The 26,542-nt window shown below is 31.3% G+C and overlaps 1 protein-coding gene across 1 annotated transcript in view; it reads left to right on the top strand.

The window, feature by feature from the left end:
• Positions 1 to 25,249, top strand: part of LOC131062435 (uncharacterized) — a 33,415-nt gene extending 8,166 nt beyond the window's left edge. Inside the window, exons 5-6 of the mRNA XM_057996095.2 lie at positions 24,285 to 24,609; positions 24,841 to 25,249. Coding sequence (XP_057852078.2) covers positions 24,285 to 24,609; positions 24,841 to 25,137 — 622 coding nt within the window. The 3' untranslated portion in view covers positions 25,138 to 25,249. The remainder of the gene's footprint in view (positions 1 to 24,284; positions 24,610 to 24,840) is intronic.
• The last annotated feature ends 1,293 nt before the right edge of the window (positions 25,250 to 26,542 follow it).

Below are 26,542 nucleotides of genomic sequence, written 5' to 3'. Positions count from 1 at the left end.
TAGAATAAATATTACACCAATTCCCAACTTAACTACAACTTAAAGAGGCTACACACTCAATATTAAAAGAGTGTGGATCTTAGCATCAAGATTGATTAGGCACTCATTTATAAATAGATGGGAAAGGATAAAACCCTTTGGGAACAAAATTTATGACTCATTAATCTAAACTCAAAAAAACAATCTATAAATTTTGATGAAGAAATGTATATGAATCCACACTACCACTAATTAACATTAGTGTCAAAGAAACAACTGCACAAGTACTTGTAGGATACTCTCAAATGCTCAAAATTATACTTGGTACATTGTTTATGCAACTCAACTAGATTGCATTTAATAAAAACAATAACCGGTCTCTAGATATAGAAGGTTGATCATATAAATAAAAGAAGATTTTCTTTGTATATATGTGATTGAAAGTGGATAACCATTATGATACTTTTTGATTGGGATAATACCAAGATATTTTAAGCTTCTTATTGGTTGCTAGATTTAGGATTAATTCCAACCTAGGGTTTGATTAAGGAAATCTCTTTACAACTCTATATTATGCTCATGTATACTTAAAATTTTATCATGTTGCAAAAAAAAAGGGGGCACTCCCTCAAACCCCATTCCATGCCATCAATTTTGAGATAAAACATCAACCTTCAAAAAACTTGTCTTTGGATTGTGATTGTGGCCTATCCTCACTTGTATCACTCTATCCCTCTCTTAAATATTATCCTATCCATAAGAAAATTTTGGTGCAAGAAGAGATTGTTAACACTTCTTCTAAAAATATCCCTCCTAGAGATGAAGGTTTGAAGAATGATGTTGATGCTTCTAAAATGCACCTCTCCCATGAGGATATCTTAGTGGAAAAGGATAATAACATAAACACCTTTGTTAATGTCACTTCACCTTCCATACACCTAAATGGAATCTCTTATAGAGATTAAAAATAGATGGATATTGTTAATCCCTCTCCCAAATTTTGTTAGATTACTCATGAAGATACCTTGGAGCAAAGGATAGCATCATTAGCACTTTCCTTGATGCTCTTCCTTCTAAATATGAAACTTTAGTTAAAAACGAGCCTAATTAAGTCAATGCTATTCATGTTTCAATTCATATGGATCCTATATTTGTTCAAGATGCTCCCCGACCTGAAAAACCAGTCCATTATAGTTGCCAAGAAACCAAAGAGACCTCATGGTTCTATCATAAAATATGTAAAATAAATCACCCAGAGATTTCATGATAGAAAAAATGTCACAACAAGCTAGTTGTCATATAGTGGTTCACACATAGAACTATTCAAAAAAAAGTTCTTCCTACTTATTTCCCCCTCATCTTTCATAATATGATGGTAGGGAGCCTATTATTATTAAACAAATTCATGCTACTTCAGGTAAGATCTCGCTTTGGGATTTAGTTCAAACTTCACCTTCATACCATTGGTTGATCTTGAAGCCTTACAAAATATAGTTTCTCCTAATTCTACTAGACAAAAATATTAATGCCTTAATGTTATTCAACAGTTGGAATATTGAGAAGGGGGAGGGTGAATCCGTATTCCCTCTTTTCTAAAATTTAATATCAACCTAATTATTACTTTACAAAATTATACCAATGAGCATGTAATAGAATAAATGAGGGATCAAATGAGTAGCAAAGGTAAATATACTATCGACACCAACATGCACAAGAGGGCACTAGATTTTTCTCATGGAAACCCATTAGGGAAAAACCACAGAGAGGGTTAACTCTCAATATAATATAACTAGTTATAAAATATTACAAAATGCTCACTACAAGGATCGCTACCTTAGGCTCACTGTCCAAAAGGTGAAGGCTCACTACCAAAGGGCTTGTTTCCCAAAAGATAACAAGTAGACAAAAATGAACTACTATAGTTGCATCTTACATATGCATGGAGTACAGTTCCAACTAGGCTCAATAAACAAAATTTACACACTTTATTAGCTCTTCAGTCATTTGCATTTGCTTCAATCACATATCACTACAACACACCTATGTTTGTATGTCTCTCTGTCTCTATATCTCTATCTCTATATGCCTTCATCATCAAAATATTTTGTCTCTATATCTCTATCTCTATATTTTGTTTTACCTTCTTCAAGCCAGGTTGATTATCTTTCCTTGTTTGAAGTGAAGGATAAAACATAGACAAGATCTTGATTATCCTTCTGTTTGTATGTATCAAGTGTATATCCATTCCACAAACAAGTGTTAATCTTTAAAGACTAAAATTAAACAATTCATTGATTCTAGTATCATTCAACTAACAAGTGACAATTAGTGGCACCTTTTTCACTTCCTTTCGAAATAATCTTTAAGTTCCTATCATATTGCTCCTCATTAAATGCGACAATGGTAGATTGCCCATTGGGGGGTTATTGTCATTCATGGTGGTATAAATTCACATTAAATCATACTTGGATATCAACATAATAGCTATTTATTGTTGTCTCTATGCTAGGGGTAATGAATAAATTTCAAATCATCTCTCCTTTAAGATCCACTTTCCCTTTGTTGAGTTGTATCTTTTCAAAATGGGTTGCATTTCTTGCATAGAATTTGGTACCTCTTCCTTGGTTGAAAGTTTATATCTTTTAAATTGATCTCTCCTTAGTGATAGAAAGTTTGCAATCCTTCACTAAGAATACAAATTTCCTAGTCATTTGGAAGGTGTGTATTGTTAGTCTCTTTCCCTTCTTAGCCAAAGATGTAATCTTTATTAAAGATCTCCTCTTAGAGGTAGATGTCTTTAGATACATATCTCTTCCTTCCCCTTTAACAGTCATGTATTCTTAAAAAGGATCCCTTTACACTTGTTGCAAGATATATCTTTCACAACTATCTCTTCCTTGCCTAAAGAAATGTATCCTTTACAAGGATATTTCTTCCTATATTGGAACAGATACATTTTTATTAAGGATATCTCCTTGGTGGTGAAGGTGTTTATTCTTGGTGTATTTCTCTTTCTACTTTGATATATCATTACGTAGCTATGTTTAAATCTTAAGAGAGGCATATATGTGGCCTCATTGTTTTCTATGCTTGGTTTCATTATAGAACTCATTTTGTAGTTGACTTTTTGGATTTCCTTATAAATAGAGGGTTTTGTTTGATAATATTTGTGCTCGGTGTCATTGCAACACCCATGTTGAAATTGATTTTCTAGATTATCCAACAAACTAAAGTTTTTCTTTGGAATATCTCTTTTTTATAACATGACTCGTAGTAAGAAGTTCCTAACTAAACCAAGAATTCATTTCTCTTTTATTTCTCTATTCTTATATGGCTCATAGTAAGTAGCTCCTTACTAGACCTATAAACCATACACTTTATTAATCATCATATGTGCTCATTATTTCTACAAGTCTAATTATTCTCTTATAATAACACACTGAGAATTATATTAATAGTTGATACCATTTTACATTGAGGTCTATTCAACTAGTTGGTCCTTGGAACCTTTTGGTTTGCTTTAATACTAACATTTGTTTTCTTTGTGCATATTTGAAGGTTATTTGCATGGATTGGTAGGATCCTATGCTTAGGAGTTTGTTTCTCTCTTAAACTTAGTGTCATCCTATCCTTGGCCCATCTTTCTCTCAAATTCTCTTTTTCTACATTTCTACTTTATAGTATGAGTATTTAAGTTCACACTCTTGCTAAAGTGGCACTAACATAGTGTTGTAAATTACACTCCTTTAATTATGAGTCCAATTTCACACTCTCCTTGGTATTTATTTTAATTTCACATTCCTCTAAGTATTTTGGGACCTATACTTTACTTTGAATTAATCCTCAATTTAAGAATATGAGTCATATCTTACTTTTAAACATTGACACACTCTTATTTGGACCATTCTTTAAAGTGTACCATTTATCCTATATCATTTAAATCTTATACATGTGTACTATCTCATTTTAAATTTCAATATACCCTTTCCTCCACTTAAATGTCATCATTTTTAATATAAATTATAGATCTAATATTAGATCCTATTATCTCACGACCCTTAAAATTTGGGCCTATTTTGTCAAGATGTTGTAGTGAGCTATAATGTTTGATGATTTTTAGTTGAAGTTTTAGGAAAATAAAGTGTCATCATTGATATGTCCAGATCTATCCTCAAAGTTGGAAAACTATTACTTTAAGTCAACCAAAATTTGAATCTCCCTTGAGAACCCTATATAAAGCATCGTTTCTAAATGATTATCTCATTGCTTCATACCCGATCATTCCAATTTCAAGATAAATTCTTCTTCTTTTTCGAGCAGATATTAGTTTAAGGAGCAACAAGGTACAACAAAGAATATTCAATTATTTTTCATGATAGATTGTATGATGATTTATTGTTTTATTACATCAATACATGGATGACTTATCTTAAGAGCATTGCATCATTAATTGAAAAAATAATCATTTCAATTACGAATATATATTCAAGAATTTCATTTCAGATTTCTATTTAACTCCTAGTCATCATTATTGTAGGGTTAATTCCAACCCAATAATAGATTGAGGAAAGCCCCTATACAACCCAACACCATTTTTCTCTTCTATTGTGCATTTGCAGACTCAAAAATAGGTTTTAGTTTCAAATTGGGATACATGATCATAATACAAATGGAGATAGGACCAATGCGACAAAGTTTAGTAGAAAAGAGATGGACACAGACAACTAGTGTCCTTGTCCACCAGGACTAGGGCACTGAGTACTATTGTCCATGTGGTTTGATCTAAAAGTTGACCAGATGCATTTTGTAAGCTTTTAAGATCAATGTGACCCCTATTTTGCACCTAGACACCTATCAAGACTAGGGCACCTAGCCATATTGTCCACCCATGTTTTAGCTCACATTATATCACATGTTCCTCTCTATATCCTCTTTCTAGTTCTAAACATCTTCTGTCATTATTCAGATCTACATTTGTCTATTCTTGTTGTTTATTGTCAATTTTGCACCATTTAGCCTATTTCTTACATCGAACTTATGTAATGAATTAAATAAAAAGAACTAATTATTGTGCCAAACTCTCTCAAGGGTTTGTAGTCAGGTATATTGGTTGTTCTTCAATGTATTTGGTGGGATTTGATTTTATTCCATTTTTTTATGATTAGACTAGTGAACCCCAACAATTATATATCTTATCATCTAGCATAAGTTTGCTTCTTTTCTTTACTTTCCTATATTATTCAATATTCTCTGTCTTGAATATCCATTCTAAAAGATATTTTATTTTCTAAGATTATCTCCTATATTTTAGGAGTTTTTCTCTCATGGATATCTCTTCTATTGGATATTTTAATTTTAGGGATAAAAATGGATATGATCTTTAGTAGAGGATTGACCTAGTGCCTGTAAGAACACAAAATATTGAAGACAAGTACAATGGTTTAACATGCCATGTTCAATTAAAAATTGCATAAACATGTACAAATATATAACACATAGGACAATTATACACCACATAGAAAGTGACATGAAACTAATACAACCTCTTAAACACCTAGGTAACCTTATCTTTAGAAATGTAAACAATCTAGAGACTAGCATGAAAACTATGAATAGACTCCCTTAATTAATTTGAGTTATTATGTGAAATATACTTATGATATTACACCCAAACACACACTTAACTATAAATTAAAGAGGCTACACACTCAAGATAAAAAAAATAAATACATGTCTCGATATTAAGGCCTTATGAAGTACCCATTTACAAAACAAACTCTTATAAGAAGAAAAAAGAGGAAAAACTACTAAAAAAAAAAACTCTTTGATAATGGATTGAAAAGGAAGCATAAGTGTACAAAAAATAGAAAGGTCTCTCAAAGATTAACCTCCTAAATTCCCAACAAGATAGGGATCATGTGTACCTCTATAAATAAGAGAAAGAATATCAACAGTAAATGTCGCATGTTGAATGCTATATTAAGTTCCTCTACAAAAAATAATGCCTCTTCCTTTAGAAAGATATAAACCTTGATCTATTAAATTGATGAATCCCCACTCAAGTGGAATGGATGAATTAATTATGATGCAGAGTTTTAGAAAATGATCATGTTTCTCTAGGTTGACATTGAAATATTAATGTGTTGTACAAGGTTCAATAATGGTAACAATTAAAGTGTGAGGTTTGTTTAGATGTGAAATGATATGTGTCAAGATACTAGCATGAAGTAGTGTGGAGAGTGAAAGTAAATCCAAACCAAAAGAAGATGTTGTAGTGTATTAAGTTGTAACCCTTCACAACTTCAAACTCTATTTGGGTTCCTACTTTAGTGTGCCTTTTCCTAGATCATTTTAATCCTATTTGGATAGTATTATACACTAAATATTTATTATAAATCTCATAATTTAATTGTCATAAAATAATCAAATTAGAACCTAATTTAACATCACAAAACCCAACATTCATGACTCCCTTTTGGAGGCCCTATTTTGGTGGAACTATACCAAAATGCACTTGTGTCCTGTCAATCTTGAAATTGTAGCTAGTGCTAGTGTTATCCTTCACAATGGGAATTTTGGTCTTGATTTTTGTACTTTATTATTTTATGTTGTCCTAAACTCAAAAATATCTTGTGAACCCTACATAAATTAATATTTTATCATTCATAAGGCTTAATTCATTTGAATACAATTAAAAGTTACAATTTCAGTTGATTCCAATAACATTCTACATCATCAAGAGAATATGCGAGTACATTGAGTAGCAAGCTACAACATTCTACATTCATTTCTGATTTCTTTTTCAAGAACTAATTTGTGATGATTTTATTTGATTGACAATTGGAAGACTTGCTTGAAGCGTATTACATCATCACCTTTATGTGAAATCCATGAGACGGTTCTATACCTAAGGTATAATAATTTCATTTTAGTATCTCCATTAATATAAACTCCTTTTACGTCATGATTGTTGGTGTGGTAGGGTGGGGAAACCAATTTGGGGTTTGACTTAGGTGAACCCCTATACAACACAACCATTTTTCCCCATTTTTATGTTCTCAAGTTCATATCCAACAATAGAGGAGGCTACGAGACTGTAGAGTAGATTGAGACAAATAGTTATAGATTGTAAAAAAGTAGAAAAACTAACACTAGGTAACCTAGCATACTTGTTAGATAATAGGCTAAGATTTTGGGAAACATGCTTATAGGACCTCCTGATTGCATTTCTAAAACTTTATGTCAGTTTGGAAACCCTCATGAATAGGGCGATTTGCACACTAGTAAACCTTTTGTAGCTCGAAATTGTAGCTATAGGTTCCTCTATTGATCTCATATCCAAATTCGACCTTCTATGTTTATATATAGTTTTGCACTTTGGTGTTTATGCTAAAAAGTTATCATTTTTGTATCATTTAGTCTACTTCATTTACACTTATGCAACAATCTCAAATCCATTACAAATCAAAAGGATTCATAAGTCCATACTATTCAACTCTCTTATTAGTGTTGTAGCTTAGCCTAGTTTATGATTCCCAATGATATGTGTTAATGAATATTTTGAGATATTAGTTTGCATACATAATCTAGGATTTCATTTCCTACAAATCAGATGCAAATTAATGTAAGTTATAATCACAAAAAGGACATATGTCCTTAGTGTTATTGTCATGATCAAGAAGTACATTTTTATGAAAAGAATGATGAATTTTTGATAGGATGTTATCTCATTGATGAATAAACTTGGTAAAGAGAATTTGATGTAGCATTAAAAGAAACTAACATCTCTCTCAAAATGGTAGATAGAGGTGGCTAAAAAGCTACCAAAGTGATAATAGATGGATGATTTGTTATCCCCATTTTAGACTTTAATAGATTGCCCACTTTTGAAACATTATTTTTGTTCACTTATTACAAAATACCTATATATTATCCCCCGAAAAGAAAAACATAAAAATATACTTTATAAGTTAAATGTATGAATTTTGAAAAACCCTTCAATTTTTGACAACTAAATCAAGTATATAAACAAATATTATTTATTTTGCACATTTACAAAAATACCTACTTGAAAGATAAAACCAATAACATGCACAACACCCAAAATAGAAATACCATTAATCACAATACAAATCCAACCATAATATACTTATGAAACTTCTTATGCCTTGCTAAAGGTTTTGTTGGCCTCTAGAGGTGTTCACACTAATCTTGTAAAGTAAAATACCTCATATTTGTGTTGAATCGCCCCTAAACAATCTCTCATCAAAGAAAATGCCATAGAACAATGAAAAAATTTGGATCGCCTTTGTTAGAGGATATGTCACAAAGATAGTAGGAAATCGATGGGCATAGATGCCATATGTGCCTTTAAAGGCTGAAAAATTGGTTTTCTACAAGAAACAAACCAATTAGTGCCAAAACCTGTTGTTTCCAAGTAGTCTCACATGGCATGGAAAGTAGAAATTTCATCATGTTGCAAACTGTTCTCAGCTTGACAAATAATTTTCCACTTGCTTACATTGAAAAAGCTGCTGTCAGAAAGGCAAATAGGTGCCTCTAATGCCTTGCATAAATGATGGTGTAGGGAGTCACCTAGAATTGATGTCACCTTTTGGAGTTTTACGCCCTTTATCACAAATTAGAATGCCTATAAAGATTAAAAAACCTTTGTGAACACAGATATCAGATGCCTCACATATAAGAATCATGCATTGTACAAAGAACAAAAATCTGTAACAAAAACCAGGCAAGAACTCACAATAAGAAAATTAATGCAAGATAATTACGACTTTTCAAACGTCCAAGTCGTTTTAAAACCAAGACAAAACCAGCGAAATTTAGACAGAGATGTAGCAGCCTATCTTCACAATAGAAATTTACACACTTGATGCAAATAATGTTATTAGAATAAAACTTGCAACCTACCAGACGTCTAATCCAACCAAACTTGTCTCTGGTACCATATCAGAATGCCTATGATCTTCTGAATAGAAGATTGATACTATGAGATGCAATAACAGAAAACATTGAATGGAAAGACAATAGTTGAACATGTCATGATTCCTTAAAACTTGAACAAAGTTGTAGCGAATAGGAGAGATATCCACCATAGAGGAAATCAACATGCAACTTGCAACTATAGTGAGACACTTAAGCAATCTTATCTTTAAAAATGGAAATAATCTAGACATAAGAATGACAACTAAGAAAATCTCTCAATTATTTTAAATTATTATGTGTAAAATTAGAATAAATATTACATCGACAATTTGTTATGAAATCACGATTTAATACTTTTGCTTAGATGGTAGGTAGGTCTAAATCTAAAATATTTTTCTTTAGCCTAGGGAAAAGAAAATGATTTTATATATGTAATTATAATTTCTTTTTAAAATGTTCTTTTCCTAACTTCTCTTTAAGATTTCGTCTCTTTTATGGAGGAAAGAAAAATTATTATACAATTTGATTTTGGATAAATTAGAATATTATTGGAAAGTTGGTTCTTACTAGCTGGCTTTCATTGATTGGGAGGTTTGATCTTCTAACTTATATATCTAAGATATTCATATTTGTTTCTTCACCCTTGTTTTAAATTCTATAAGCATTATTGAAAAAAATGAATCTATAATTTGAGAATTTCTATGGAAAGGATTTGAAGATAATTTTAATTTCTCTTCACTACAATAGTGAAGAAATTGAGTTAATAGAGAGGACAAGGCTTTAGTTATTAAAGATGTTTAGTTTTTGAATGAATCCCTATTAGCTAAGTTGGTGTAGGGTTTTATCTCTTCTTCTAAAAAGTCTTATATTCATATTCTAAGATCTAAATATAAAAATGGTTCTCAACCTTCAAGTATGCTTAACGCTATAAATCTCTTATTGGATCAATTTTTTGGTAAAGAATGAAGAAATAAAAAAATTGGCTAATTGATAGGTACATATTTTGGAAGATCCTAGATTGTTCTTCTCTATCATTTGGAAAGATTGATTGTCAATAGATATTCATCTTGATAATGGTCATAAATTTGTGAATCTTTCCACCTACCTCAAGACTTAGTGATGATCTTTATTTGTTGAAAAATTGAGTTATGTTAAGTTGTGTTGTCATTGATATCAACTCGTTTGGAGTTGTCATTGATGTCACTATGTATTGTAGATTGTCTAGAATTGAGTGTTCTGATGTTGTTGTGTGGTCCGGCGATGATGTTGAGTAAGATTGAGGAGTTTCTGGAAGATTTGTGTAGTGGAAGTTTCAACAAACAGGAAATAGTATTTATATGCAGGAAAGAGTATTTAATGCCCCAATAGAAAAATGCTTTGCATTCGTATGGTTTGTGAAGATTATCGTTTATGGTTTTGGATATATATAAATATATATATAAATATATATATATATATATATATATATATATATATATATATATATATATATATATATATATATATATATATATATATATATATATATATATATATATATATATATATATCAGGCTTGTAGGTTCTCTGATGCTCATATGGTAGAATTGGTTGTTGTTGTTTCTTTTGAAAGTGAGGTTGTCTATTAGATTTGGTTCAAAGAATGATTGATGGTTCTTGGATATGTGGATTCAAGTGTTTCATCTTGGAGGGCATGTTCACTTGGTGTTTGTAGTGTTCCAATTCAGTTTTCTAGTGCTAGTTTGATTGGCAAATGAAGTTATGTTGTTTTGTGTATTACATTGTCAATTGTGTTGGTTTTTGGCTGACCAGATTGGTTTATCTTATTTGGATAATTCTCTTTTAGTCTAGATATGCTTTGGGGGTTGAGTTTGTATGTTGTTATGGATCTCACCATGGCGTGTGTATATTTGTATTATGTATTTTACATTAGATGATGTTTTTGAGTTGATTAGTTGGTGTGCTTTATTCTTTATCTACATGTCTCGTTTGATGCCAACTTTAGAGGATGTGTTAGTGTGTTCAATTCATTAGAATGCATTCAATACACACACACACACACACACACACACATATAAATATCTATACATACATACATACATACATACATACATACATACATACATACACATATATACATATATATACATATATATACATGTATGTACATGTATATATATATATACATATATACATATATATACATGTATATATATATATATACATGTATATATATACATACATGTATACATATATATACATGTATATATATACATGTATATACATGTATATATACATACATGTATACATATATACATATATATACATGTATATATACATACATGTATATATATACATATATATATATGTATATATATACATATATATATACATATATATATATATACATATATATATATATACATGTATATATATGTATATATATACATGTATATATATACATGTATATATATATATGTACATACATACATGTATATATGTACAATATGTATGTATATATATGTGTGTATATACACACACACACATATGTGTATATATATGTATATTTATATATCTATATGTATATGTATACACACACATAATGTGAATGATATGCAAGCAAATTTGGTGTGAAAGTCAATTTATGAAGAACTTTGATAATGATATCTTTAGTGTGATAGTTTGAGATAGCACGGTTGATTTCAGATGTGTTTGCCATGATAGTAGTTTCTTGACATAGTGTGTTAGAAACATGGTTTACATTGCAACAAAACATCGACTTGTTAATGCCTAACACAACTGCAAGATTTAATAAATCCACAAAAATTGGTTAAGCCATGCCACAAATCAAAGCACTATGCTGCACAATAAAAAGAGACCAAGGGCACACACCTTGCAACAATCCCCTCCAATGCAAGTAAGGAGTTTGAATTCATGACCTAGGCTCTGATACCACTTATTAGAATCATGGTTGTCATTGCACCAAAAGATTGACCTATTTATGCTTGATATAACTACGAGATTTAATGAATCCATGGAGGTGGTTAAGCCATGTCACAAACCTAAGACTTGTGTTAAACAACAAAAAGAGACCAAGGGTGTACACCTTGAAACACATTGGTTCAAGGAAAATTTTATTTTCAAGAGATCTTTTTTATTTCAATTCATCTATTTCTTATACTTGCCAAAAGAAGGTGTGTTCCCTTTGATAGTTTGTGTAGTCCCTTGTATCTTGCCCTAAGGTTATGTGCCTTAGTCTTGTAAGTCAAATCAAGTGTAGTGAGCTTTATGGCCTTGAGCCTAAAACATTGTATTTAATTATTCATATTTTGAGTGTGATTGTCACCTTGGCTTTTCCCTACTTAGGGTTTTCCACACAAATTTGGTGTTCATGTGTCTATTGTGCTTCCTATTAGTCCTGTGGTGTGCTCAACATAGTAATATTTTTTGAATGAAAAGATATGGAATCAAAAGAGTCTAGAAAGCAAAAATGTTTTCCTTTTATTCTTGAGATTGATTAACGGGATGGTGGTAAAGTTTCTACGCTATTATTATAACTTTTGGTTTATTTAGAATGATAATAGAGATGATTTGTGATGAAAATTTGAAATAAAGTGAATTTATATAGTAGAGGATGGGTATAAAAAAATTTGTTGGCTAAAACTACCCAAATGTTTAACTTATTATGGTACAAAATTGGGAAAGTTGAATGGTGGTTGAAGCATAATAATTTTATATGGTTTGTTTTCCAATAAATTGACTAGGGATCAACTTAAGAAAATAGTATTCAATGGTCTAGGGAGATTTATTCTTAGTTTTATGTCTAAGAAAGAAAGAGAATAGTGATCATCCACTAGTCAAAATTTATGAAAGACCTTTAAGAGATGTCTTCAAACATTATTGTATGGAAGATCCAACTTAAAATACGAAATAAAGTGTTCAATTATAAAGAATTTTTTTTCTATATTCTATGACCAGAGATCATGGATGCCTATAATGATTTATGTAAGATTACATTAAAAAATAAGAATAGAGAATATAACTTAGTAAATCTTCTTTCTTTTTTTCCTTTTATGAAAGACTAGAAATATTGTAGGATTTTGATAAATCAATGCATATGAAGAGAGAAAAAAAATAAAGATAAGTGGTCCCAATCACTAGAAGGTTTGATAAACCTTAATTTGATAATGCACAATTAAAATCAAACTAGGATGTTTGGAGGAGGGCTATTGTTCTTATTAGATTAAATGAAGAGAGTCCTAGACCATTGCATGTGAGAAGAATTTTTGGAGGGGAGTTATTGTAAGAAGCCACAAAGGTGAGATAGTTATTTTAGGTACTAGAATTTCTAATTACAATATGAATAATATTTTAGAATTTGAAGGTTTGATTCTTATTTTAAAACTAGGACTAATAATAAACTCTAAAACCATTATTAGAGATTATTATTTTAAATTAATTATTAAGAGTTTGAAATGTTACAAAATTAAGTAATGGAAGCTCTATAATCTATTATTTAAATTAAATAATCTTTTAGATAATTTTTAAATATTCATATCAACATGTACTATTAGAAAAATTATCATGATTATTAGACTATTATAATGAAATGAATAACTTTTTCAATTTTTACTTAACTTCATCTTGTTACCTTATCAAGCTAAAGTGTTAATAGTGGAAAATGATCGATAGTCATTTAGGTAACTTCATCAATGTTTAGCCATTGCATAGAATATAATAAGACCTCGATTTTTCAAGAAATTTAAATAGAAACTTATCTAACTATAAATAGTGTTTGGATGAAGTGTCCTAAAATGAATTTTTAAATATTTGACCAAAACATAATCTAAAAATTTGTAATAGCTGAACCAAAAAAAATATCGCTTGTTCTAAATATATTAAACTAAGTGAGGCTCGAACCTTTACATAACCGCAAAAAAAAGTGGCAAAACGAAGGGCTCATGAGGGTACTCAAACCCAAGAACAAAATCCTACTACCAAAATGGGAACCCACCATCACTTAAAAACCCCGAAACCAAAACAACTAGACACCAAGACAAAACAAGCAAAACAAATAGGACACTTTCCCGCCAAAAGCATAACCAATGGCTTACTTGGTGGGAGGGAAATCTAAGTTCCTCTCTAGAAAAATATAACTTGTTGTTAGTATAATATCACATTTTTATTAAAAATATAAATTAAATGCAACTTAGATGGCTTAGCTAAAGGGAAATTGGGTTGAGTGAGAGAGGAGGCATCCTAAGGGATGTGAATGTAATATGTTTTAGCCTATGCTATCCATTTGGGGATGTAATCCTCTAATTATGTTAAGGAAGTGGCTCACAATGGTATTTTTATAGCAAAAGATAAAGGTTAAATCAATGTGATTGAAGAAATGTCATCATGATGTTGAAAGGTCATACCAACCTTGGTTCGTATACAACCTTATTGCTAGATCTTGTCTAAATATGATGAGCCTTGAGCAATTTTCACTAACACATACTTTCAAGGAAAGTGACACATTAGTGGATAAGCTGGCTAATATGGGATCATTTTCTCATAACATTAAGATTTGGGCTAATGTGCATGATCTACTTGAACATGTGTTTGATGCAATTTCTAATAATGGTAATTTGTTTAGTGCCTCTAATGTTAGAGGCAGAGGAATTCCCCTACAATAATGTCTCATAAATTTAATTTCTCTTGGTTCTATTATAGCCAAGGGTTTAATTCGACCATCCCATTCTTGGACTTGATGGATAAGTTCCCAATATTACGTCTACCAAATTCTCTTTTGGTGTTTGTCTTTCTACCACAATGATTTATGTCTTTCTTGGTTCTTAGTTCATATCTTGGGAATTACTTGTCAGCTATGGGTGGTGATTTGGTTAAAATGGATCCCAACAACTATATTTACCTTAATAATGTTCATTAAGTGTGGTCCATTATTCTACAAATAAATTTTGTATCTTACATTGAAGTGATGAGGATTCATGACTCTCTTATCTTGGCTGAATTTGCTCACTCTTGGAAGGACAGTAGAGTGGATGTCAAGGGCATTTCCTTTAATGTCACAATGGATTTGATTTTCGTGGCTCCTAGTCTTCCTATGAAAGGTATTTCCTTCCCTAGGAAACCTAAAGCAAACTAGTAGGAGGACATGAAAAATTTCCTTAATAGAGGAGAAAATATTGGCTAAAACTAAGCAATCTAAGCTAAAGCTAAAACTAAGCAATCTAAGCTAACACTAGATTCACTCAAACACCTCAAGATTGAGGAAATTATAAAAGAGGGAATTAGAAACATCAAATAATAACATGAAAATCAAACCGATGTCCTCTTGATTTGATTGTTCTCTAGTTGGATGTGTGCTTAATGATGTATCGTGTGCTCAATTGTGCTACATGATGCGGGATTGTGTGAATTGGATCAAAAGAATGAAAGGATGGATAACATGATTGGATGGTATTTTTGCATTGTGAGGGGATTACTGCAAAAAAAGGTGGATGAAATTTTGCATTATAACAGTGTTGATGCAAAAGAGGTTGATGAAGGGATTAAAAAAGGGAGTGATTAAATAGGAAAGGAAGGGAGTTGAAGGGCCTTGAAAATGCAATAGTTGTCCTTAAGGAGGACAAGTGGCAATCCTAAGAATTCCATGTGGAATAAGATTCCACACTTGTGGCTCAATAAGGGAGGCCAATTGTCCCTTAGAGGGACAAATGTCAAGAGGGGGCTTGACATGTGTCTAACACATGTCTATTTTGGGAGGAAGCCACCCAAAATAGACTTCAATTTCCTAATATTAAGGAAATTAGGGAATCATGAGTGTGCACACACATGTGAGGGGAGGTTAGGATAGGATATGATAAGGTTGGTTGGGAGGATAGAGTTGGTTAGAACCCATGGGTTAGGCTAGGGGTTATATTAGAAGGGTAGTTAAAGTTAGTAGACATGTGACTAAAAGGAATATTTGAATTAAATTCAAATAAAGGGATGGAAAAGGGGGGATTAATAAATTTGATTAATTAATTCAAGGATTAGAAGAAAGGGGTAAGGGTTAATTAATTTGGCTATGGGGCATGGCTTCATTTAATTAATTTAGCCAAAAGGGATACTTGATTTTAATTGAATAACATGAATTATTCAACTAATACAAGTGACTTAGGAGATTTGATCTTATTAAATTAATCACTTAAATTTAGGTGTCTACAGCTGCAAAATAGGATCAACCATGAGCACTTGCTAGAGGTGTGGAAGTCTATTGTGGAGGTTCTCATAAGGTATGCAACACTAGATGGTAGTTTTAAAATATTTCCTTCTTAGTTGATCTCCATGCTCATCCATTTTAGGCATATTAATATGAATTTTATATTTCAAATTCATTCTTCCCTTGTTCAATCTTTGAATGTGGTATAGTCTAAAAGCAAAGATTTTCCCCTCATCCAGTCTTGATTTATCATCTCTATTGGTATAATAATCCTCTCACCTCAGGCATGGCCTCTTTCCCTCACACCACCATTCCTTCCATCATTGTGGAATCAAACCATAGGCCCTTGAATTTCAACACTGATGCTCTCTCCTCCTTTGTTTTAATCACACCCACCTCCAAAGAGAAGATTACCTAGACCATCCCCACATGCTATGCCAAATTAAAGACCTGGAATGTCATTTCTCCTATTTCCTTTAAGAAAATGAATGTGTTTTTGAAGACTCCCTTGAAAGCAACATTTTTTATGACAACTTTGTCTCTACTTAGTTTAATTCATCTAAATATTCCCTACTGCTTCCCCATCCACCAATGTTCCCTCTACCAACCCTTATAATTCCTCTCCCTAAGTGGAGGTTCCCTTGAATTTATGCTCCTTAGACCATTATAATGTTTATCACCTCTTGCAAGCTCTACGAGTAACTGAGTGCTAAAGTGAATGAGTTGTGCAATGGATATAATCTCTAGAATGACATTCTTAAGTGGAAATTGGATCATCTTCATACAACCATGATTAAGATCAATAAACTGAAGGCTTTAGCCCTTGCTAAGGTTGAAAATTAGCTCATCGAGCCGGTTGATGAGGATGTTTGGTCTTTAATGAAAGGGATGGCTAAAAAATGTGAATGATAAGATACTATAGAGCAAGAGGTGCAAAACATTAAGGCTATTACCAGTTCGGTGGGGGATAGGAAGAATTTTTAGGATACTATTGGTAGTCTCAAGGAAAACTAGAATAAATTTGTGAAAAATATCTAGGACATTGTGGCATACTACAAGGAGATGGTGAAAACATGGTTGTCTCTCTATAGGTCTTTCAATAGGATCTGTAGAAGAAGGAAAAGAATAAAAAAGTGGAATTAGAGTTTAGTTCTATTGTTTCACCTCCCAGGTCCAACAAAAAAGATAAAGTGAATTCAAATTCTACTCCTCACCTAGAGGAAAATGTAAGAAAAGAGGTATAATTTATGAAAAAGTTGAAATTTTGAACAAACAATGGCAAACTATGAAGGGTGCCAATATTTTGGTTAATCTATAGCTATTGTCTTGCTTGATCTTTTCCTTTCCCCCCTTATTTTTTTCTTTTCTTTTTGGTCCTCTTGGGTGGTTACTTTTGTATTTTTTTTTTATAGTCTCATCCCTTATGAGACCTCTCTCTTTGAGCTTAATAAAAGTTTTGTAAATGGATTTGAGACCTAGCTTTAACTAATCGAAACTTATAAGCAACCTAAATGGACCAAATACCTATCACAGTTTAGGAAAAAATACAAGATATTTATTGTGCACACCTTTTATATTTGTGATAGGACAAATTATTGATATGAAATATTTCAATGCATATGCATTGCTATCCCAATAGTTGTACACATAGGTATAATATTTTTTCACTATAACAACAATACTTGTTGAAATGGGCATCTTATTTTGTTAAATGACCATCTTATTTTATAAATGACACACTTATAGTGGATAATTATGATATTTTACTTAAAACCAAAAGTTATTTATTTCAGTTGTTAGTGAATGTATTTATTTTTCTAATATAGAATTCATAGGTTCTCATGTGCTCAAGTATTGGTCTATATTGACTAACATTTTATTAATTTTTAATTTACATATGGACTATTTATTTACAATATATAATATAAATATATAGCAAGACTGAATATTATATTTACAAGTGAATGTACAACAATTGAACTTTACATTTTCTAATTAAATTCAACAGTTTACATTATATTCATTTATAATAAATGAATTGAATAACTTTACAGTTTTCTGATTAAGTTCAACATTTTATAAAAAATAATAATTTCAATGTGAAAATATCTTTCATCAATCTTTTTACTCAATAGTTTCTTTAATATTGTTACGCATTCAGATGTAAATGGTATTAACTCTATTATATGCATGGGTTTTGTCGCCTCCTCAAACCAAAGTGTTAATGGTACTTCCTAATTGGAGTCGGAGTGCTTTACGGAGCTTGATTGTCCATCAGTATTCACTACATTCTTTCCTCTGATTTCTAATTTTCTCTACAATTTTCACCCTTCGGGCAGCAACTATTTTATTTTGAGATTTTCCAATATTAATGGGCACATCTTTGACAGCATATTGTAGTTTGATTTGAAATGTTGCTATTCTGAGCTGGCATTGGTAGAGATTTTTCCGCCTCTAAGCTTTTGCAGACTTAATATTTCCGCTGTGAAGTTATCTAAGAAGCATTGTGTGAATTTCGACTATTTATAGTAATTGGAGCCTGTTCAATTCTTTTAAAAAGTGTGATAACAGATTTTTCTTTCTAGAACTAAATGTTTCATAATATTCCTTTAGCTGTAGGTCCTATTTTGGCATATAATTACTGAAGTATTTGGCCCATTTTTGTTTCAATTTAAAATTTGATATTTCTGTTTGTTTGGACTGCCTCGTTACTGTTAGTTATACATTACTGTTAGTTATAAGTTAAAGTTAGTTATAAATGAGCAAATAAATTAATACAAAACAACAGAAAGACAATAACATAAACGTAAAATATAAGTTTAACGTTGTTCATCATTAAGTGGTTACGTCCACCAGAAATGCAGGGAGTTCTTCTATTAATCAATAATACAAAATACAACTCTACATCAAGCATGGACTGTACTCAGTACTTATAATCATATAGAACCTTTAAGCGAAGAGTCTCTAGAAGACGAATGGTCGTGACCGTTGGGCTTCACATCCCAACAATCTCCCACTTGAAGCTCAATTGGCACAGCCATGCCTCAACATTCCCTGCATTTCCAATTCTTCACCTCGCAATCAGGCACATCAAAGACTTCAATTTCACCAGATTTTGCTCACAGACTACGGATTAGTCTTCTTCAAACCAAATCGCAATAAAAAACATCAGTGCCTATTACTCTTGCATGCACAAACTTGCACATTAATCCATGATGAAGATGAAGAGAAACAGTAGTTGATTCTAAGCCTATTACTCTTGCATGCACAAACTTGCACATTAATCCATGATGAAGATGAAGAGAAACAGTAGTTGACTCTAAAACAAAAAACTCAGCCCCTTTGTGAGTACTCTGATCACGCAAAAGCTTCTCGCCTTCAAAAGCTGCATCAACTTCATGAGAGTCGGTCTTTGCAGGCAAATTCCTACCCCTCTCATATTTCGCATGCCTGACATAGGAAGCATTGCAGGCATTTAGTAACAGCTTCACTCGCTCTAGCCAGGTGGCAAGAATGCCCAGAACACAATATCCGCTTCAGAATATTGTGAAGAATATGATTTGGAGTACCTAAAACTCCCAAAGGCCCTAGATTGCTACCCATTGATAATGAATTTTTAAATTTTATTTCGTAACCATATAATCAATCTTCAATTGTAGCTAGTATATTTGTATGTAATAACCATGATGTAGGCTCTGGACGAGTCATCACCTTTCTCTCTTAGGTTCTCATGGATGTAACCCCGTTAAATGAGTATTATGGCCTCTTTTTAGTATTACAATAATTCCTTTTGATTTGCTAATTTATATGTATCTAATGATGCTATTGAAAGACTTTTCCTTTCGTGTTAACTTGCTGATTTAGTGATTGCCAGTACTTGGATTCTATGACGTTAATCTGATGGATATCGAATGTGATGAATATAGTACACGCCTCATGCACTAGATAGTTTGTGAAAATAAAGCTTGGTATTTTATGTATGATAAATGAGGTCTTTGTAATCCCAACATGAGTCATTGTCATAAACAATGTAGAGAAATCTCTTGGTGAAGTCTAGTCTATTATATGAATAATTTGATTATGATATGATTTTAGTGTAATTTTTTTTGAATTTTTCTAATTTTTGTTTTGGTGGATCCTTTCCAAGATATTCTTTTAGACCACTCTACCATTTACTTTGTATTAAATGGAAATCTACGGAACACAAGGTTAGTAAAACCTATTTTTTTAAAAACTTTCCTATTAAATCATCAACTCATGTTGGTTCATATCTAAAGTGTCTTGAACCTTGAACATCAACCCACTCAATAGAAAAGTTTGAACGATTCTAATGGAATATAGCTATCTAAACAACTTGCCAATTTCTTTGACTTTATGGTTTCCAACTACAATAGTTTTACCACCACTCATACAAGGCTAGCATATTGAGTCTCTACCAAGCCATTATTGCACTAGAAGCTCAAGCATCTACACCTAATTTGTAGTTGTGAGTGGTTGAACTACATCATAAGAAGCAAATTATTAATAATTATACAATTATAAGTGCTTGAGTTAAAGCTTGTCTATATGAACTCAAAGAACAAGATTTACTCTCTAAATGAATATTCTAAGATCTATCTCCCTACCACACTTCCTAAAGCATTATTAATTTAAGGATAGCCTTCAAGATTTTGTTCATAAGTATGAATAGCTATGTAAATCTCAAGATGATTATCATGAATAAATTCATGCTTTGTAACAACATTTTATGTTTTTTATTATAATATTTCCCATTCACAACAATACTTTTGCAATTATATACTAACTCTTGCTAATCTTTAAGAAGATATTTTTTAATTATGCTCAATGATAAATCTCCCAAATTTGAAATATTTCTTTATGAATTTTCTATAGGATTCAATTGGAGAGGATTCATATAAAGTTTACTTTGAAGCCTTTTATTCTAATTATTTAGGGAGAAATATAAAGAAAGAAAATATCAAGTTGATATCTAAGTTTAGAGATCCAGAGGACATCTATAATTGAAGATTGACTATTATTCTTACTATCTCATGTAAGTTCATCAACAAGGATTTTCCTTTCGAGTTATGCCATCTCCTTCTACAATAGCATATCCTTAATAAATTGAGATATAATCTATAAAATATTATTATAGTTTGGGAATATTTGAAATAGAATCAAAGATTGTAATAGTAGGCTATGTTTTCAATCTTATTTTTTAAAAATTCCATAAGGTAGTTGAGTGGGTTTTAATTCTTTCTATGATTCAAAATTTAGAACTGGTTCTTACTTTTGTAATTTTTTGCATTATGCAAGCCCCTTCCTCTCTCTGTATCCATGGGTAGCAATCTAGTGCCTTTGGAAGCTTGAGGTTCATCCATCAAAGATGCCATTTAGCCCATACTCCTTATGTGATTGCTACTAAGGGCTTTACATATCTTTTGAACAATTGTATTCTTAAATTTTTGTTACAAGCATTTATTTGCCTAATTCCTCAATTCAACTAGTCAATGGGTATTTTAGTGATGTTCTTTTATTACTCTTTTGGATGATAAATTTAACATGAATAAACCCTAACATTGTCTAAATCTTTTCTATAAAGTGTTAATTTTAATGGTAGAAAATCAATATTATATGAAATTCTTCTCCCCTAGGACACCCTAGCTTGACACTTTTGTTGGAGTTAGATTGATCATGGAGATATTTGTAAATTCCTGGATTTTTTTTTCTCTTTTCAATCATCCCCATCTTCTTTATGGCAGGTTTTTATTTTTATGATTTAAAAGTACATGGGTTATTGGATACTAGGAATATATTGTTGGAAGGGAAATTCTATGTGTACTCAAATATTTTGATAACTACTAATGTTTTTCTACTCATGCTAGGTTCCTTCTAAATCATCCTACCTAAAACTCAAAAATATTCTTAGGAAATTTATTTGGGAATAATATGAGATTAATATGAATTTTGAGCATGTAGCTTGGAATTTTTGTTGTTTCCCTCATAACTTTGAAATGATAGGCTTGATTTATACTCAAAAACAAAGATTATCCTTTTGTGCCAAGTAAATTATCTAAGCTCTTAAGTAAATTACGTCTAATTTTATTTTTTTTTGCTTCATTGCAACATTAAAGGAATTCTCTATGGTAGACATTATTGGAAGGGGATTGACCTACAAACCCTTCTTTTCATGAAGAAAACTATCTAAATTTAGGTACTTTAGTGATGAAAAGCATTTTGAGAGACTAGGAAGCCATCAAACTGTTGTTGGTCTAGAATTGAAATGAATTTTCCTCTTGGCTTTTTATTAATCAATAGTCTATATAATGGCATCCTATTGTTTTTTATCAAGATGATTGTGTAGCTAGGAATTTGTGGGTCCGCGCTTCAATGAGTGTTTTTAAGAAGGGAATCAAAACTCTTTTAGACTTTTTTCTAGAAGGATGAGAATTTTCTTACATATCCTTAAATGAAAGATAATATTTTTTTGTCAAACTTGGACATTGTAAGCTTCCATGTTGTTATTATTTGTGTTCCTCAAGATGTAATTCATATATCTACTATTTAATATTTCAAGCCAATATGTAAATATTAGAAGTGACATTTTTACACATCATATCATAATTACAAGTCTCAAAAGAGCTACTCCTACTTCTCTCCGAACTTGTACCTATGGTGCCTACATTAAACTAGAGGTAGTTACATAGTTGTCCTCTTTTGAGCACTTGCTACTATAGGTTTCAACTTATTTGGCTGGCTATTCTAGAGCTGAAGCTTTCTCATGTTGTTTGGTGTATTGTATTCCAAGTTCTAACAATTAGTTATGGATTAACTTGTATGATGATAAAGGATTTCCAATGCCTATTTTTTTAATTAAATTAGGAAGACCCCGTGCAACTTCTTTGATACCAAGTTCTAACAATTAGTTATGGATTAACTTGTATGATGTTAAAGGATTTCCAATGCCCATTTTTTAATTAAATTAGGAAGACCCTGTGCAACTTCTTTGATACCAAGACTTACGTTGTGTATGTCTAGACTTATGATTTTTTCAAACCCTTTTAGCTAGAGTTGTTCTCATGGTATGTGGGTTTACTAGGGGATTGACCTAAGTCCCCTTTCAACATACTAAAATTTGGCACCATTTCAAGGTGAAAATTATTTTCAACATGTGGAAGGATAGAACTTCTTTTCTATTTTATAAAAATTCATTTGATTCTAATTTTTCAGTTTATAAGAAGGTAATAATTTGTTCCAATCTTCTTATACATATCTAGGTGCAAGCTAACAAGGTTGTACTTGAGGTGGCACATCTTAACGTTCTTTTGAGTCATTGGGGTAATGCTTTGTGCAAAGATGCTAGAGTTCCTTTAACTCTTGCCTTTAGTCAAGGATGTTCTTGACCTTGTAATAATCATTCATGACACAATCATAGTAATAAAAACCATGATACACGTTCTCATGCTTTACAATGTCTCTCATGAGAGCCAATGACTGAATTCATCAAAGATGGTCACAACCCTTACAACCACTTTGCTTCTCACCAAGCTCATAGCCATGGGTTTACTAGTTGGCCAAATACTAAAAGAATCCCTTTCTTATTGGGCTACTATACTCTCTATTTAGGATAATTAACATTATAATGAAAATAAATAAATGAAGATGACTGTAATTCTGGCTGGGATCTTTCCATTGACACTTTTGGATCCCATGATGTATTTAGTAAAACAAATATTTAGGACCCCCTCTATCTTTTGACTAGTGCATTAGTTATTGTCATGTAGCTGCCTATTCTTATGATTTGTTTTAAGTTTTTCACTGTAGACTCTAACAATCTGACCTTTTTCAACTTACCTTTATGAACGTATGTTATATTATTCCATTAATAATAATAAAAAGACATAAAAAAATCCCAAGTTACAACTAAGATCCACTTATAAAAACTCATAACACTACAGTTACAACTTAAGTATAAAACTAGATATATCCTCTCTTCTTTCTGATTCATATATACTATTCTTTTTCATTCTTTTTTTATTCCAGTCCACACAAAACATAATTTCTATTATATGGTAGGATTTTATTTCTTTCACATTGGAAAATCTTCTTGTTTCATATATTTTGTATCATATTCTCTCCTTTGTTGGCACAGGTTATTGACCGAAGAGGCTGAATATTTTGGCACGGCAGGTGAAGAAGTTACAGATCTGGAAAACACTACTTCAACAGGTCACCATGCACTAATAAGCCAAAGCAATGAAAATCACATGCAAAATGATAACTTCGGAGATGGTTCGGTTTCGAGTCAATGTCATATTCCTCTACTGAAAAGCTATGGAGAAAATAATATGAATCAAATTATACAAGATGCATTTCATGATCAAAGGAAAATATTCAAGCCTTCAGAGAATTCTAGTACAACCCATGGTTGCAACCAAGGAAATTTGAACCAGGCGTCATCACAGACAAGTTTCAAGGTCAGTTTTAAGAATTAATATAATAAATTTGTACTACGTTCATTTTCAAGCTTTTTTCTCTATTTTAATGGGAGATGACATGGAGGTTGTTTTGAATAAGTTTTTAGATTCCCTGTCGCAGTCTATCTCTTTGAAATCTACATGAATAAATATATTGTAGTCTTTGATACATCAATAAAATATTAAATTCTTCTCTTGGGTTCTTTTCAATTTATTGTTTCTCTTTGACAGGCCAACAACTTGGAGGATTTTCTTCGCTTATTATTATCAAATGAGCAATGTCAACAAATAAATATTCAACAACCATTAAATTGGAGGGTCCCTTCGGAACCATCATTGGTAGAAAGACCGAATCAGAAGAGTGGGAAAACAGCTATTTCTCAACAGAATAAAAAACAATGGGAGATTCCTCACAATGATTTTGCTGCTAACAAAATGATTAATTGTCCAGAAAGTCACCATGGATCAATTACAGGTGGCTTTAGAACAGGAAACACTATTAACTTGGATTTGACCATGTCAATTTGACATATTATATGCAATAGGAGAATACTAATAGTAACTTTATTCACATTCTATATTCTAAATATAGTCTGTAGCTAAATGATGAAGCTGTTGGACAGTTCAAAGATGTTTTATACAGAATTTAATGAAAAAAGTTTGTTTATAAAGTTTTGTGGTTGCAATATCTAACAGTCAAAATGGATTATATATCAGTATGGAATGTGCGTAAAATAATAACATTGAGTTGAAATATTTACAGAATGTGAGTTTTCTTCTTTTCCTCCATTTCAAATTTTCGTAGAAAATGGAATGGATGACTAATAAAACTTTACTATTTTCAGATTTAACAAAATTGAACTATCTTCAAGTAATATTCAGTTATGTTGCATATAAGTTTGAAATTGAGATTTGATGGTCATTTCCTCTATCTGTAATTTATTAATTGTATTGCTGCTTCACTTTTACAATATATATTTTACACATAAAAGGATGAGGGAGCACTTAGTGCGTCATCAAACCTATTAAATACAAAATCAAGCTGGATATGGTAGATGACCGAGTAGATGGGTGGGTTGGTTTGTTGAAATTTGAGATTTATGCTCATAATATTTATAAACGATAATGAGATTAAAGATAATATATATAGTATAATAAGTTAATAAAGTAGGTTTAATGTGTATGTTAGATTATAATAAAAAATTATGTATAATAACAAAATTTAAAAATAAATTAGTTGGAATATAAATATCTATAATATTGGTGTTTACGGTGTATGTTTCTTTAGTCTTGAAATTTTGTGATTCTTGTCGTTATCATCTATTCAATTTGCTTTTCAAGTACTCAAAACTATTTCTTATGAGTGACATTATAAAAATATTTGCAAGTTGCTACTCAAACTTACAATGCTAAATTTTTTTTTTTCCATACTCAATTAGCTCTCTTAACAAATGATATCCAATTTCAATGGGTTTGCTTCATCCATGGAAGACTGAATTCTTTGTCAAGGGAATTGATGATACATTATAACAAAATAGTATTGTGCTATCATCTTGTTCTTCTTTCAAATCTACTAAGATCCTCTATATCCAAATAGTCTGACATGTTGCTATATACTCAGCTTCAACTATGGAAATAGAAGCTATAGGTAGTTTCTTGTAAGCCCATGAAATGACTCTTGAACCCAAATGGAACACATATCCAAATATTCTCTTTCTATCATCTATACTTCCTACCCAATAATTATTAGTGTATCTTAGTAGCCTTAAATTATTTGTTGTAGTAAACAAAATACCATATCTTTTGGCCTCCGCCGAGTCTCCTTTATCTCGGAAGTGGTTTTAAGCAAGGAGATTTTGGACTGCATTTCATATTTTGAAAAACTAGCACTCATTGGAATATTTAACCAATTGTGGCTTTCTCTTTCAGTGCT

The sequence above is a fragment of the Cryptomeria japonica genome, chromosome 8 (assembly GCF_030272615.1).
Source record: "Cryptomeria japonica chromosome 8, Sugi_1.0, whole genome shotgun sequence".
NCBI classification, from domain to species: Eukaryota; Viridiplantae; Streptophyta; class Pinopsida; order Cupressales; family Cupressaceae; genus Cryptomeria; species Cryptomeria japonica.
Note: the sequence above shows the minus strand (reverse complement) of the source record. Positions and strands in the feature narration are given on the sequence as shown.